Here is a 15457-nt window from a genome sequence, read left to right on the forward strand (position 1 = left end):
AAGTAGCCAACTATATGGATGCTTCAATTAGGACAGGTTGCATATTGAACTACAAAGCTGGAAATTACGACAAACTCAGGAGAATACTATCTTTAGTCCAGTGATATCAGTTACCGAATGGGAAGAATATCCGTATTGATGGGAAGATTTGATATGATGCTTAAAGGAGGCAGTATCTGAATGTGTTCCTAGAGTTCGAAGAACAAAGAGGATGGGAGTGAAATAGATGTAGAACCTTATTAAGCAGGAGATCCATAAACAGAACGTGACGTAGAAGGAATATAAGAGTTGAAGGGCTATGTAATATATAAAGCACAATTATGAGTATTGTACAAAAAGCGAAATCAGAGTATGAAAAGAAATCGGCTAGCAACCTAAAAAGAATTTTGGGTTGCTTTTAGAATTTTATTGCTATGCTGCAAGTAAAAATAAATGTGGAAGAATAACTTTAGTGAATGTAGACGGTACTCTTATCAGAAGTGGATGAGATTTTTCGAATAATAAGTGTTCCCTTTGCTAAGATCTATCAACAAGGTGTACATAATATGGTGCACTTTATAACAAAAAAAGTAATATATAATATATATAGTAAATATATAATAAATAATAAGAATAAAAATTAATAAATAAAAAAGTTATTAAATGTTTAAAACTCCTTTATAACTTATGGGCCACCCTGTTTATATATATTTACCTTTACCAACAATAACTAAAGGTCTTTTGGCAGCAATAAGTATATCAACTGCTTTTCTAATGTCATCAGGAGCAGCTAAACAAGGAGGAGGGTCTGGGCATTTAGAAACAAACTGAACATCTTTTGAAATAACTTCATTAACAACAAAATCTCCTGGTATATCTACGTAACAAGCTCCAGGTCGTCCATACAAACTATAACGAAATGCCTGTAAAACAATGCAAGTGAAATCACTGATTAATTTCTTAGTGCTCAATTTAAATAATAAATTAACAACATGAAGATTACAATAAATTTAGTTTAATCCTTTATCCAAGTGTAAGCAAACAAAGTTTGAGCCTGGAAATATCTTCAGGACTAAGGTAAGGTGGTGCAACACCAGGCAACTCCGAGCCAAGGTGGACAAAACTCTCATCACTCCTTGTCTCAGTATCTCCCATAATGCAAAGCATATCTCCTTGCAGACATGTATACTGGCTCGGAGTTGCCTGGTGTTGCACCACCTTACCTCAGTCCTGAAGATATTTTCAGGCACAAACTTTGTTTGCTTACACTTGGATAAAGGATTAAACTAAATTTATTATAGTCTAACCAAGTGCAAAATAAACTTCCAACATCTTTCTCTAAATCCAGAGTAATTCAATAATAAAGTGGTACACCTGTTGGCAACTTGTATAGGTAAATATGACCTCTCCTATTGCCACTGATGAGACCTCAATAAAGGCTTACACTTAGATAAAGGATTAAACTAAATTTATTATAGTCTAACCAAGTGCAAAATAAACTTCCAACATGAAGATTGCTTAACAACCTTACCACCCTTGATGTTCTCCCATCATGCAAAAGATTGATGCAAAGTTATCACTGAAAGTAGATTACTAGTGAGATAACAGTAAAATAACATGGTTACCAAGTTTAAGATGGCTGATACATTTCACTCACTATGGCCAGTTAAGGGTTAAAACTAGATAACTAAAATAAACATAAAATGGAGGAAAAATCACAAAAAACTTCTCAAGTAAATTATTTTCACCCAAGTGGCATTGGCATCTTCAGTATAGGATTATAGAATGGCAAATAAACAACAGGAGATTCTAAAAAGGGCCACCATAGTAGCTAACGTAAGATAACTAAAAATGGTCAGTAATTTCCCCAACTTAAAAAGATATACACATAAAGATAAGAAAGATTAGTAGATTTAAATAAGTACTATCTCCCACAAAGGGGATAGACATAGACCACCAGGTATGTTTAAATTAGGAGAATGAAGTAAAGTTACAAACGTTTCTTATATAGGGATGTTCTATAGGAAAACTGCTTTTTACAAGACTCATCTTGTCCAAATAAACTATATTTAATGCAGATAGCATGCTTATTAAGTCCAGACTGTTCATTCAGACTCATATGTAATATAAGACTTGTGTTCTTCTAGATCATAGGTTCCCAAACTTTTTTGGGCCACTGCCCACTTTGCAAGACATAAATTTTGTAATGTCCCCCATAATATTAAATTATATAAAATTGGGTTTATTTTTGTACAAATCAATTAGAAAAGTGGTTTTATATATATATTTTGAAATGAAATATAACGAATATATTTGCTACTGTATACATAACCTATTATACACACATATATACATGCTCTATTTTCAAATGATTAAATAATTGAAACAGAAAATTTATAAAAAAAATTGATCGTGTAAGACGGGCATAAGATGAATTAAAATGCAATATTTAAATTTTAAATGATTATCTAATCGCAAAATCACGAAAATAATTAATTTTTAAATATATATTAATTTTTTCTATAAAGAGCCACCAACCCCTAGACCACCTGAATGCCCCCAAATGTTTCTGATCCCACTATAGCCCCCCCCCCCCCACGAAGGCTTCAGCGCCCACTGGGGGGGCAGTACCGCCCACTTTGGGAACCTATGTTCTAGATGCATAAAAGAAGATTTTCCAGTTTGTCCAAAATAAGATAATCTGCAAGAGCAAGGAATAAAACCTAGAGGTGGACACTTGTTCTTAGGAGAAACAAGAAATATGGATATTTTTCTGATGGGATGAAAGGCAACAAAAACATTCAGCAGTTTTTGCTACTATGTGTTCAGAAATGCCTTGCATATAAGGAATAACAACACAAGATATTTCTTCTGTATTAGAAGAGACAGAGATACCATAACTGGTAAAAGTTTTTTTTTTTTTTTGATGAAAGAATCCTTAAAATCATTTGATAAAAGGTTGGATTTACTTACTGTCCTCTTCTGTCAGGCACGAGTTAAGTCTTATGCTTCCACAACAACCTCCAGGAGTCTCGGTTTCTTGCATGGCTGGTGAGCTGTCTATATGTTTGTAATCCAGAGTTGACCTTTATTGTTGTTATCCATTTAGTTCTTGGTCCTCCTTTTTTTAATTTTTGCTTTTATTCTTGCATACAGAGCAAGGTTGGGTAGTCTTTTTGATGGCATTCTCTTGTCATGTCCATACCACTGAAGTTGTCTTCTTTTGATTAATGATTCTTGCTTTCAATTAATGATTCTGTATTTTAAGTCTTGTCTTAGAGTTTCATTTGTTTTCTTTTCTGTCCATTTTGCTTTATTTGTTTTTCTGAGACATTTCATCTCGAAAGCATCTCCAGTTTTCATATCTCTGTCTTCTTGAGTGTCCAAGTTTCTGAAGCTATAGCACAGTGGGTATTATAATTGCATTATATAATTTTATTTTTAGAGGTTTGGAGATTTTATTTTTCCAGATTTTACCTAGCTTATTAAATGATGACCATGCAGTTGATGTTCTATGTTTAATAGTGATCATGGTATCTAGGTGTTCTGTTATTACTGTTCCTAAATAGTTCAATGGTTTTACCTATTCAATTGTTGATCCATTCAAGGAGAAGTTTAGTTTTTCTTCATTTCTTTCAATTATCAAGATTTTTGTTTTGTCTGTATTTATGGTCATGCTGTATTCTTTAGCCATATTGTTTAGTTTGGTTATTAGGTTCACCATTTTTTCTTTTGTGTCTGCTATCATTACAATGTCATCTGCGTATTTTATGTTATTAAGGTTATAACAATTTAGGTTGATCCCTTTTTCTCCTTCCAAGGCTTGGTTAACGATATCCTCTAGGTAGATGTTAAAAAGTATGGGGAGATGGGAAATCCTTGGGCTACTCCTTTACTGACGTTTATTTTATCTGTTGTTATACTATTGAATTTAATTATTGCTTCTGTGAAACTAATATTTTTCTAAGTAGTTTAGGATATCTTCATCGATTTGTTTCTGTTTTAATATTCTTAATAAGGTTACTCTGTTTATTGAGTTGAATGCCTGTTTAAAATCTATAAAACAGTAAAAGATATTTTTGTTATGTTCCCAGTATAATTCTGCTAGTGTTTATATTATGAAGATCTGATCCAATGTGGAGCGATTCTTCCCCAAGCTTGCCTGTTCGTCACTAAGAACGATCTCATATGTGCTCTTTATTCTGTTCTGTAAGATTCTTGTAAATATTTTGTAAGCATGGCTGAGTAATGTGATTGGTCTGTAGTTTTTAAAATTTTTCTTATCACCTTTCTTGTAAATTGGTATGATAATTCCTGTTCTCCAATCTTCTGGTATTTCTCCTGTTTTAATGATTTTGTTGAAAAGTGTGGTATGGAGTTTTAAAGTTGTTTGCTTTCCTTCTTTCCAGAGTTCTGATGGGATTTGTTCTATCCCTGGTGCTTTGTCAGATTTCATTTGCTTTAGAGCATTCTCCACTTCCGATGGAAGGATCATTAAAGTGTCATGTCTTGAGTTAGTGTGGGGCTTTGTTATTAGGTAGCTATTGCTTTCATTCTTAAAGGTTTCTTGGTAGTGTTCCATCCATATTGAATTTATCGCATTTGGATTTCCTGTTTCCTCGCCCTGATAGTTGATCATTGTTAGCGGTGAAAAGTTTTTTGTAATTTCTTTAATTGTGTTATGCAATGTTTTTGAGTTATGGTGTTTATATGCCTCATTGCATTTTTCTGCTTTTTTGTTTAGCCAGTTGGATTTAATGTATTTTTTTCAGTAAAGGTTCGTCTGAAAAACAAAGAATGAGCACAATGTACTAAAGTCTTAATACTTCCAGACTTTTTGATTAGGATAGTGGTGAGATTCAGTGTAGATATAATGGTATGTATGAGTCTTCTTTCAATGAACTGAAAATTGTAAGCTTTTATCTGGTTGACAAAGAATTAGAAAATCTTAAGGCTGTTTGGTTATTCACTTCTTCTAAGGTGAATTGGATCCTGAGATGAAGTGCATTTAACTTGGAAAGAAACTTCTGCAGCTATTCCAAATTTCAAAAACATCATTCATATATCTGTACCAATGTGTGGATCTAGGTGATATGTCATCAAACATACACTATTCAAAGTGTTTCATGAAGAAGCTGGCAACTAGTAGAATATTTTTGCAGTTTGGAATGGGATTTTCCTCTCAGTTGCAGTAGGTTCTTCCAAAATTAAATGCACTTCATCCCAGAATCCAATTCACCCTAGAAGTAGAAGTAAATAAACAAATAGCCTTTTTAGATCTTGTGAAAACATGAAACTTTACTTCATTGTCCTAACTTAAACAGATACAGTGGTAAATGCATATCCCTTTCTAAATCACTTAGGGAATTGAACAACGTAGATTCGAATATAAATTAAATTATACTTTAATAAATATTTCCGATATTTCGGCACTGTCACATTGCCATTTTCAAAAGGAACTTACAAAAAGGCACGTGCATGCAGGCACTACAACACAGTAACCGAGAATGAAGATATGAAGCTATCATTCTCCTAGAAGTCTTGATGGTGCCATCTAGCGGGATAAGTAGGTGTTCTTAGCCGCTGGGCTGAAGGTCTGCTGATGTATGCCTCCTAAATTTGGGGCAGTCACATACAACCAAATTTGTTGAGGTTTGGAGAGTTTCTTAGGGCTGAGGCTGATTCCATAAATAGTCTCTCGAATTTGTATTTGCTACGGTGTATTAATGTAGCTTTCTTCCACCGTATTCTGTGGCATGTATCCAGAGCATGGTCTGCAAGACCAGAATGGCTGTACTTGTGAAACCGGATGTAGTCCTTGTGTTCAGAAATTCTGATATTCGCTGCCCTGCCTGTTTGGCCAAAATACGACAGTTTACAACTGCAAGGGACCTGGTATACACCAGGTAGGTCTAGGGTAAGTGGTTGGTCTTTGGTGGAGCAGATAAGAGATGCCAATTTTCTGTAAGGCCTGTAACAGAGGTGAGGTCATGTTTTTTTAAAATTTTGGTAATTTTTTCCGAGGTGCCTCGAATGTAGGGAATGGTGATGGATTTAGAGTAATCTTTGTTGTGGAGGGGGGAGGGGGGGCCTGTGGTTTGTAGGTTTTAATATTTTTTGGATTGTTTTTTGGCAGGGGGGGGGTAGCCATTGGCTGAGAAAGTGTTGATGTGATTTAGTTCAGTGTTTAAGGCCATGTCGTTAGAACAGATTAGTTTAGCCCTATTGTATAGTGTTTTCACCACTCCATATTGTTGTGAGGGAGGGTGGTGGGATTGTTGGTGAATGTATCTGCCTGTATGGGTGGGTTTTCTATAAACTGAGAAAACCATGGTTCCATCAGGCTGAGGGTGACTAGTGTGTCTAAGAAAGGGAGGCTGCTCTTTTTCCAGGGTGAACTTGATTCTGGTGTGTTGGTTGTTTAAGTGTGTACGGAAAGCGAGGAGTGTTTCAGAGCCATGTGGCCAAATAGCAAACACATCATCAACGTAGCGGAGCCATATGGTTGGTTTTTGTGAGGCAGAGGCTAAGGCTTTTTCTTCAAAGGTCTCCATAAAGAAATTGGCCAAGGGTGGGGAGAGTGGTGAACCCATGGCTGTCCCCTCTATTTGTTTGGAGAATTTTCTCAGCCCTAAGAAACTCTCCCAACCTCAACAAATTTGGTTGTATGCGACTGTCCCAAATTTGGGAGGCATACATCAGCAGACTTTCAGCCCAACGGCCAAGAACACCTACTTAGCCTACTACAGGGCACCATCAGGACTTCTAGGAGAACGATAGCTTCACATCTTCATTCTCAGTTACTGTGTTGTAGTGCCTTTTTGTAAGTTCCTTTTGAAAATGGCAACATGATATTGCCAAAATATTGGAAATAATTATTAAAGTATAATTTAATTTATATTCGAATCTACATTGTTCAATTCCCTAAGTGATTTAGAAATGCATAACCAACGTATAAGCCTGTCTACGAGAAGCATATCCCTTTGTGTGAGATAGGAAAGATTAGCAGATTTAAAAAAGTACTAACTTTATGTGCACGCACGTGTTATATAATGTTCTTTATTTCTATTTTTTTTTTTTTTTAATGTTGGGCCCATATAAGAGAGGTTGGCTGGTCAACCTATAGTACGTTAGTACTGTATATGGGTGGTGGGTTGGGAAAAGTCAAAAACTTGTGAAAGTGAGGGGAGTGAGTTGGTGAGAGGTGCGTCATTTATCAGTCTAATTGCTCTCCTCTGTATTGAGTCAAGCATTTTGAGAGAACTTTTAGGAGCCCCACTCCAAATGTGAGAGCAGTATTTGATACCTGGGTGGATTTGAGATTTGTATAATGTTAACAGCTGTTTAGAAGTGAAGTAATATCTTGAGTGAAAAAGAAAACCTAGTTTTTTGGAAGCTGAGGATGCAATGGTTGTGATGCGTTTATGTCAGGAGAGATTTGATGTGAGGGTAATTCCGAGAAGAGAAATCTCATCTTGTCTGGGAATTTCAGTGTTATCAAAAACAATGTTGGCGAAAATGGTTCTTTTTTATGAAAAATAAGACAGAACTGGGTTTTACTAGCGCAGAAGTTGACAAGGTTATCCGAGCCCATTGGAGGATGGCTTGGAGGTCGGAATTAAAGGCAGTGGTGGTTGATGTTCTGTGAGTCTAAGTAAGTTGTGTAGAATAGGGTTTGTCAAATGAAAGGGAGGAGTGTAATGTGCTGTCATCTGCAAAACTGTGTATCGGGTTAGAGGTCAACTGAAGTAGGTCATTAATATATAGAAGGAAGAGGGTTGGTGAGAGAACTGAACCTTGTGGGACCCCAGCATTAGTTGGATGGTGAGAGGATAGGGATCTGTCTACCATCACACACAGAGTGTACGTCCAGACAGGAAGCTGGCAATCCATCTGCAGAAGTCCTGAGACGCTCATCCATTTGGACTGCTGTTCAAATGATGGGAGTTTGCTTAGTAAACCTTTGTGCCAAACTTGGTCAAAGGCTTTAGAGATATCAAGTGCAACTACTTCAGATTCGCCAAATTTCTCCATGACATTTGTCCAGTGATGCGTGATGTATGACAGTAGATCTCGTGTTGATCGGCTTCGATGGAATCCGTACTGGTGGTCGCTTAATAGCCGGGTATCTTCAAGGTAGATTAGGAGTCGAGAGTTGATGGTTTTCTCTATCACTTTAGATAGGACCGAAGTGAGTGAGATAAGGCAGTAGTTAGATGGCAGTGATTTGTCACCCTTTTTAGGAATGGGTGAATATAATAGGTGAATTTTTGAATATAGCCCAGTTTCCAGGCCATTTTTCTTATATACCAGTGGAATAAGAGACTGTGTACAGATGGCATAGGATAGGAGTTAGGTCTGGTGCACAGACCTTCAGGACAATTGGAGGAATGCAGTCAGGGCCAGGAGACTTTTTTGTGTCTAATTTAGACAACGGGTTTATGATATCTTTTTGGCAAAAGGATACACGGGGCATTGTATGTTGGGCAGTTGGATTGACTGGAGGGCATTTGCCATTGTCAATTATATTTGCATTGGAGGCAAAGTGTGAAGCCAGGAGGTTGGCTTTTTCTATGTGTGATGTTGCAATTGAGTCATCTGGGTATAGTTACAGCCAATTGCCTTGGCAAGAGATCAAAAGGCATGGCTGCCAAGCTTCCTACTTCTTGCCTATTCAAATTCTGTTTTAGAAGCATTGATAATTTTCTTGCATCTGTTTCAGGCTTCGGTATAAGCATTGAAGGAGGATGGGGGTTCTTGATTTGAGCCAGTTGTGGTATGCCTGATTTTTCATTTGTAGAGCCTTGCCACATCTTTTGGAGAACCAAGGTTTAGTTAGGTGACGGCAGTTCCGAATAGTGTGGGGAATGTATGTTTTCATGCCAGTGAGGATTATTTTCGTGATGTGTTCGGTGCATATGTTTGGACTGGAATACCAGAAACAATAGTCAATACCATGGGAATGAAGCATAGCAGTCTGGGAGACTGTTCCATTTGGCACTGTTATAATGCCAAACTACTCTTGCATGGGAGTGACTGTGTAAGCATTGTTGCATGGGGAGGAGATGAGCACTAGGTTGTGGTCAGAATTACTCAAGGGGGGGGGGCTCACTACATTCACTGCATATTTGGAGGGGTCATTAGTAAGGAAGAGATCTAGGGTATTTGGGAAATGGTTCGGATTATCTGGTATTCTGGTCAGTTTTGGAACAATTTGTGTAAGGTCATTAGTGATTGGAAATGTTTCCGCATCTCTGCCTGCAGGATCTGTATAACTGGAAGCCAATTGATGTTATGGATGCTAAAATCACCCGGGAGGATGATTTCACTGTTAGGAGAGTGGAATTGGAGAAAATCAACTTTTAAGGAGAGGAAATGAAAATGCTCAGAGTGATTGGTGGTATTAGGAGAGCAATAAAGACAGCATGTGAATTTGAATGAGTAGGGGGAGGGATATCTTCAGCCAAAGAAGGTTGAAGTTGGGCGATTCTAGGTTAGGTGCTCTGTGGCAGGGTATGTTGTGTCCTGAAGGGGTAAGAAATGTTTAATGTAAATTATTCAAGTGACAACTTTAATGCAACTTAGGCAGAGAATATGGAACGTTGGCAATAGGATAAGTGTAAGTTGTTTACAAGTGCAAAACAATTATAAATTAGGAATCACGTAAATTTGTATAGTAAGCTTTTATATATAATCTGTATTAAGTGTGGACCAGATATAGATCCATGTAAGCTGACAAATCCACTTAAAAAAGACCATTCTCTAGTACTAAATTAGCAAGGCCTATGAATCAGAGTTCAAGGGTCACTTTTGCCATCCTGCATTATGAAAAAGAAGGGAGAGAGAGAAGTACTGGAAAAGGAAACCTAAGCGTTTTCCAGGAAAGGAAAGCAGACACACATGCGATTAAAATAGAGGGAGCTAAGGAGATTGACGTTAGCTCATGTGACCGCATTGGCGTGCATCGCGAAGATCGAGAATTGCCGAGAGGAGAAAATTAAACAAAAAGGCCTTGCAAGCACGACTCGAGATCTTTTTTCCTGGATTCCTGGTTCCTGATCTCTCGGACAGTGGTCGAGCTCATCGTCGGGGAAGTTTCCTGACCAGTCGGGGAAGGCATTTGGTTCGTCTGTCATAGCGTTTGTATTGGGCCAAGCTATGTCCGTGCTCTAGGATAGCTGTGCGTTGTCGTGCGACGGAAGAACCAAATTGATGCCGGCCATACAAGGCAACATTACCGTGCTACCTCCCAGTTTTCCCGATGAGATTCTACTCGCTCAGATCGACGGAAGATATCCTCTAAAGGGACCATATTGAAGGCCTTGATGACCAGACAAGGCAGGAACAAAATTTAAGAATTCAAGGACAGAGATGGCAATGTAGACTTTTAAAATCCTATTTCCTGTTATAGAAGAGAGTGAATTCCTGTGAGAACATTTGTAATGGACTAAGCTTTAAGGGACTGTAAGAATAGCCTACAATTAGGCATGGCCCGAAATAGTGTCAAGATTTGTTTGCCCACGAGGCCGAGTAGATATCTGATCATGCTATGTTTAATGTATAAATTATGTTATTGTGTTAACTCAAGGCCACGTGCATCAGAATGGTATGATGATTACCTATGAAATTATACAAAATTGATTGTATTAGTGGTTATTCCAATTTAATGTGTAATTAGTATAATTTAATTTGAGCCTTTGATCTAACTTGAGTGCATACACACTAACCTGTTTGAATTGTATAATTGTATATCTCCTTAAGACTCAATAAATTGTTTCATTTATGTACTTGCCTGATCTGTTTGAGTTATATGAATTCAAAACCACCGCTCATAAAAAAAAAATCAACGAACTAAGCGGGATAAACCCAGGAGAATAAATATATTAAGCGAGCCACGACTGTAAGAAAGAAATAAACAGAGGGATAAGATTAATTCTGATTCAAGTTATATGTCACTCTGAAGGCGTCACCCTGAGCAAGAATCCTTTCTATCATAGCTATTAGCTGGTGCAGTAAAAAAATAAATGTGTTAATACTTATAGGGTAGACTCCATCAGATTGTTGTGTGATAAGATAATGTTTAGAAAGTAAAGAGGCCAATTAGACTGCAAAGATCCTAAGAAATAATTTATTAGGAGACCAGCGATTTACTTGTATGTGAAAGAGCTAAGATGATAATAGCCATGTATTAAACAAATAAAAGAGGGATCTCAATAAAGAGAAAAGGGGGCACAATACGATATATAAGATTACAAATAATAGCGTGCCCAGTAGGATTTGATAGAAGAGAGAAAGGAAATTTAAGTAAGCTAAGGTGTCGTGATATGCCAGATATAAAATTCAGAATAAGGATAGGAAAGTAGACAATAACAAATGGCGCAGCCGGTAGGATATTGATAAAATAAGGAAGATTAAGATAGAAAGTGATTAGATAAGAAAAGATTAAAAAAAAAGGATAGATAGACAAATAACAGTATGTCTATCTATCCTTTGATTAGATTTGATTTGATATAGAGGGGATATATGCATATACACCACCCTTGGGTCGAAAGGAGTTAAATAGTGTATAGTTACGAAGGTTGAGATGAATAGTGCTGGGGAGGGTGAGATTTGAGTTTCTGTTTAAAAGAAGTGGGGTTTGGTGGACTGCAAATGGTAGTGGACACTATTAAGGTTGGAATTGAGGCCACAGATGTTGGTGAAGTGGATATGGAGGGTCATGTGAGGCATGGATTTGACCGCAAGGGTCTTGCATGTTTCCTATGCAGTGCCTGCATACATGTGTCCTTGGTGGCATCACTTGGTTTTTGCACTAGTTTGGTTTGTTTGTAGTCTATCATCCAACTATTGTCTCCATTTTGGAGTTTTTTTCTAGTTGTCTTCAGAGTTGGCATCTTTGTTTTCTCTGGGCAAAGGTTAAATCAGGTCAAGGATGTATGCACGACTGAGGATAAGTGTCCTTTAGCTTGTTTATTGCCATTATAAATTTTGATTTGTTTGATGGTGTGTCGCAGGTCACTTTCACGAGACTTGGAAAGTTCGTTCCATCCTTTCATTTGTTTATGTGTCTGAAATGATGGCATATAATATTTCTGGGATCGAAATTGCATTCTCCTGCTAGTTTGCCGACGTTTTCTTTTAAGGATTTACCGTTTTCCGTCAAAAAGTTCAGAATAATGGAGTTGAGTCTCCTATTTTGGGCTTTGAGTGACTTGTGCACCGTCGATGCGATTATTTCGCAAAGTTTGTTAGCAGGCATGGGAACACCTGTGATCAGGTGCTGGTCGTCGAGTGTCTCAAGCTTGGTTTCCAACTTTCCGATTTTGAAGGAGAAAGTATCAATAATAGTATTAAGCTGTTGTTTGAGGTTTCCAACTCTTTTGCCTAGGTTTAGTAGCTGTTTTACAAAAGGGAGGCAGGAAATATGTAGCCAGTTGCAACAACAGAAATTGCACAATATACTTTTTTCCCTTTCTTTAACTTCGGTTTCACAGCTGCAGCACCTTTGTAATGTCATTCGGTTTGTTGGCGATCGGCGATTCTATGCTGACGAGACTCGAGTTAATCTTCTGTTGTTGGCCTTTGTTGCTGGCATCTTTACTTCGCATGGTAGTTTCAGCGCTTTCACATGGCTGTATTTTAGTTGTAAAAAATAGCTGATTTAATGAACTGTGAGTACTTACAAGTTGTGCTGAAGTAAATCGGCTCCTTAGTAGCCTCTGTTACTTTTCCCATTTACTACTTATTTTGCACAAAAAACACTTGCAATTATGATAAAATGCAGGAGCACTAGTTTAACGTAACTTATTCACAGGCACCACCTATACCCTACTAATCTTTGTTGTTCTTTTTACTTAAAACTTCAAATTGTAAATGGTTGACTGCCTTGACTATCAACTACCACCACTTTTTTCTACCAGATCCTATGTTTTCATGCTCTAGAGTATAACAAATTTATTTGTTTTACAACTGCGCCAGTTAGACTATGTACTAAGTGCGAGATTATAAGACTTTTACCTAAAGGCAAAGCAGATATTGTTAGCATTCCCCGCTTATGTTAATATCCTTATCTTTATTTAGTCTTGGATTGATTACACAGTCCAACACAATTTTTGCTGACTTTTATATGAGACTTGTTTTTTACTAATTTGGGTGCACTGATTTCAAATATCAAAGCCATTTTTCTCTACCACGTCAGGTTTTTCCTCTATGGCATTTTCATTTTGTTAATTTGTAAGTTTTTGATAGTTTTAAGGAGGCAGTACTATTTAGAGGATCAAAAAAAATCGATTTTTTAATATTATTTTCTGAAAGTATGTACTTTTAAAAATCTGTTCCTAACTTTTTATCAAGAAATTCGAAAAATCCCCGAAGATATAGCCTATTATTCAAAGCGGTGCGCAGATCAAAATCAGAGTGCTCACCGCTCTCGCTTGTTAGTAAACGAATTTTCTTCACTGCCGACTAACATGCAATTAACAAGACAAAAAAAACAGAGACTTTATTGAAACGTTATAAGCGCTCATCATACTTTCACGATCGATTAACGATTGACTGATTTCAATCGTTCTTTGTCCGCTATGACGCATATAGCATTCATTTGTTTTAGGCAGTTGTCATCGCCTACTTTTCATCACCTAAACGTATTAGGTCAGTTATCGGCCTCTCTCGCATACAAAGCGCCAGTACAAGCCGTTGACGCATTTATTCGTTTACTAACAAGCGAGAGCGGTGAGTGCTCCGATTCTGCTCTGTGCACCGCTTTGAATAATAGGCATATGCTATATCTTCGGGAATTTTTTGAATTTCTTGATAAAAAGTTAGGAACAGATTTTTAAAAGTACATACTTTCAGAAAAGAATATTAAAAAATCGATTTTTTTGATCCTCTCAATAGTACTGCCTCCTTAAAACTATCAAAAACTTACAAATTAGCAAAAAGAAAATGCCATAGAGGAAAAAGTTGACATGATAGAGAAAAATGGGTTTGATATTTGAAATCAGCGCACCCAAATTAGTAAAAAACAAGTGTCAGATCATAATCAGCAGAAAAAAAATTTTTTTTTTTTGTTGGCCAGTGTTATTGATCACAAACTTTATCTTATGCATATTCGAAATTTTTAGGATAATGCACTGACAGAATCAGCCCGATGTGTTGTTCACAAACCATTTAAGTCAAAAAGAAATATTTACAGTTTGATTTACATATACATAAATATACAACAGCATACAATTATCAGTTATTTTCAATTCTTCCTAATTCAAACTTAGTTTGAATTTTCTTCTTTTAAAGCTAATTCACAATCAAGAATACCCTACCCGTCATATATACACAAACTGACAAAGCATATCTTGAGTCAGCTTAATTCAATTTCAATTTACATTATCTTATTGTACCCATAAACAGACACACTTAATGTACATTCTTGTTCAGAATTATCACATATACAACTACTTACAATTCTCGTTCAGCACTGCCTTTTAATGAATCTTTTGTTCACACATAAGTGCTCCTTGTCTTTCTTTCCTTCTGCTAGCTCGATTCTGTGCCAAATTTCTTCTTTGTCTAAGTCATTAATTATTCTATGCCCTTTAGGACCCTTGCAATGCTCCTCTTTCAATTGCCGACAACAGATCTCACGTGGCGGCAAACCCAGGCAGAAGATTCCTAAACCTACGATGTTTCTCTTTTGATTACCGACAACGGCTCTCACATGGTGGTGGACCCAGATAGGATTTTCACCTTAAGACAAAGTCCTTCTCAACATCTCGCCTTATATATACCTGGACTGCCACTCTACACATGCGTGTCTCTTGAAACTTCCATATATGGTCACCTATTGACATCCGACCATGATGACATCATGCTTCGCATGTCTTCTGAAATTGCCATATATGGCGATTCTTAGAATTCTTCACTATTCTTAGAATTTGACTTACGAATTGCACCAGTTAACAGCATTACATGATGTCATGCACCACATTATTTTAACAAAGGCTCATGGTTAATTTATTACAAATATAAGATTATTACAGACAAAATTTAAGATTTCTTTAACTGCAATCTTCTTAGAAAATCATGTAAAAGCGAACATGATAATATCATGATATGTTACTATGTAACATATCATGAGAGATTTTACATGTGTCTCTCTCAAGTTATAAAATTGACCATTTTTAGTTATCTTAGATTAGCTATTAAGGTGGTACTTTCCAGAATTGTCTGTTATTGTTTATTTGCCATTCTATGATCCTATACTGAAGATGCCCGTGACGTTAAGGTGAAAATTTTATATCAAGTTTTTTTATGCGAGTTTCCCTTCATTTTTTTAGGATTTTGATTATTTCAAGTCACTGACTTCCATTATTGAAACCAAGTTAAATAACTGAAGAGACCTTCATACAGCCCACAAGGAATGTGTGGCACCAAAAGGGATTTTTGACCAAACGTCTAATCCTTATTTACTATTATGTGTGTG

General features: G+C 36.8%; 1 protein-coding gene across 1 annotated transcript in view; it reads right to left on the minus strand.

The window, feature by feature from the left end:
• Hacl (2-hydroxyacyl-CoA lyase) overlaps nt 1-15457 on the minus strand; it is a 270179-nt gene that overhangs the window by 178418 nt on the left and 76304 nt on the right. Inside the window, exon 7 of the mRNA XM_090403161.1 lies at nt 695-902. Within this exon, the coding sequence (XP_090259287.1) occupies nt 695-902 (208 nt within the window). The remainder of the gene's footprint in view (nt 1-694; nt 903-15457) is intronic.

Source organism: Typopeltis vanoorti, chromosome 13 (assembly GCF_054136105.1).
Source record: "Typopeltis vanoorti isolate ZY-2024b chromosome 13, IOZ_Tvanoo_1.0, whole genome shotgun sequence".
Taxonomy (NCBI): Eukaryota; Metazoa; Arthropoda; class Arachnida; order Uropygi; family Thelyphonidae; genus Typopeltis; species Typopeltis vanoorti.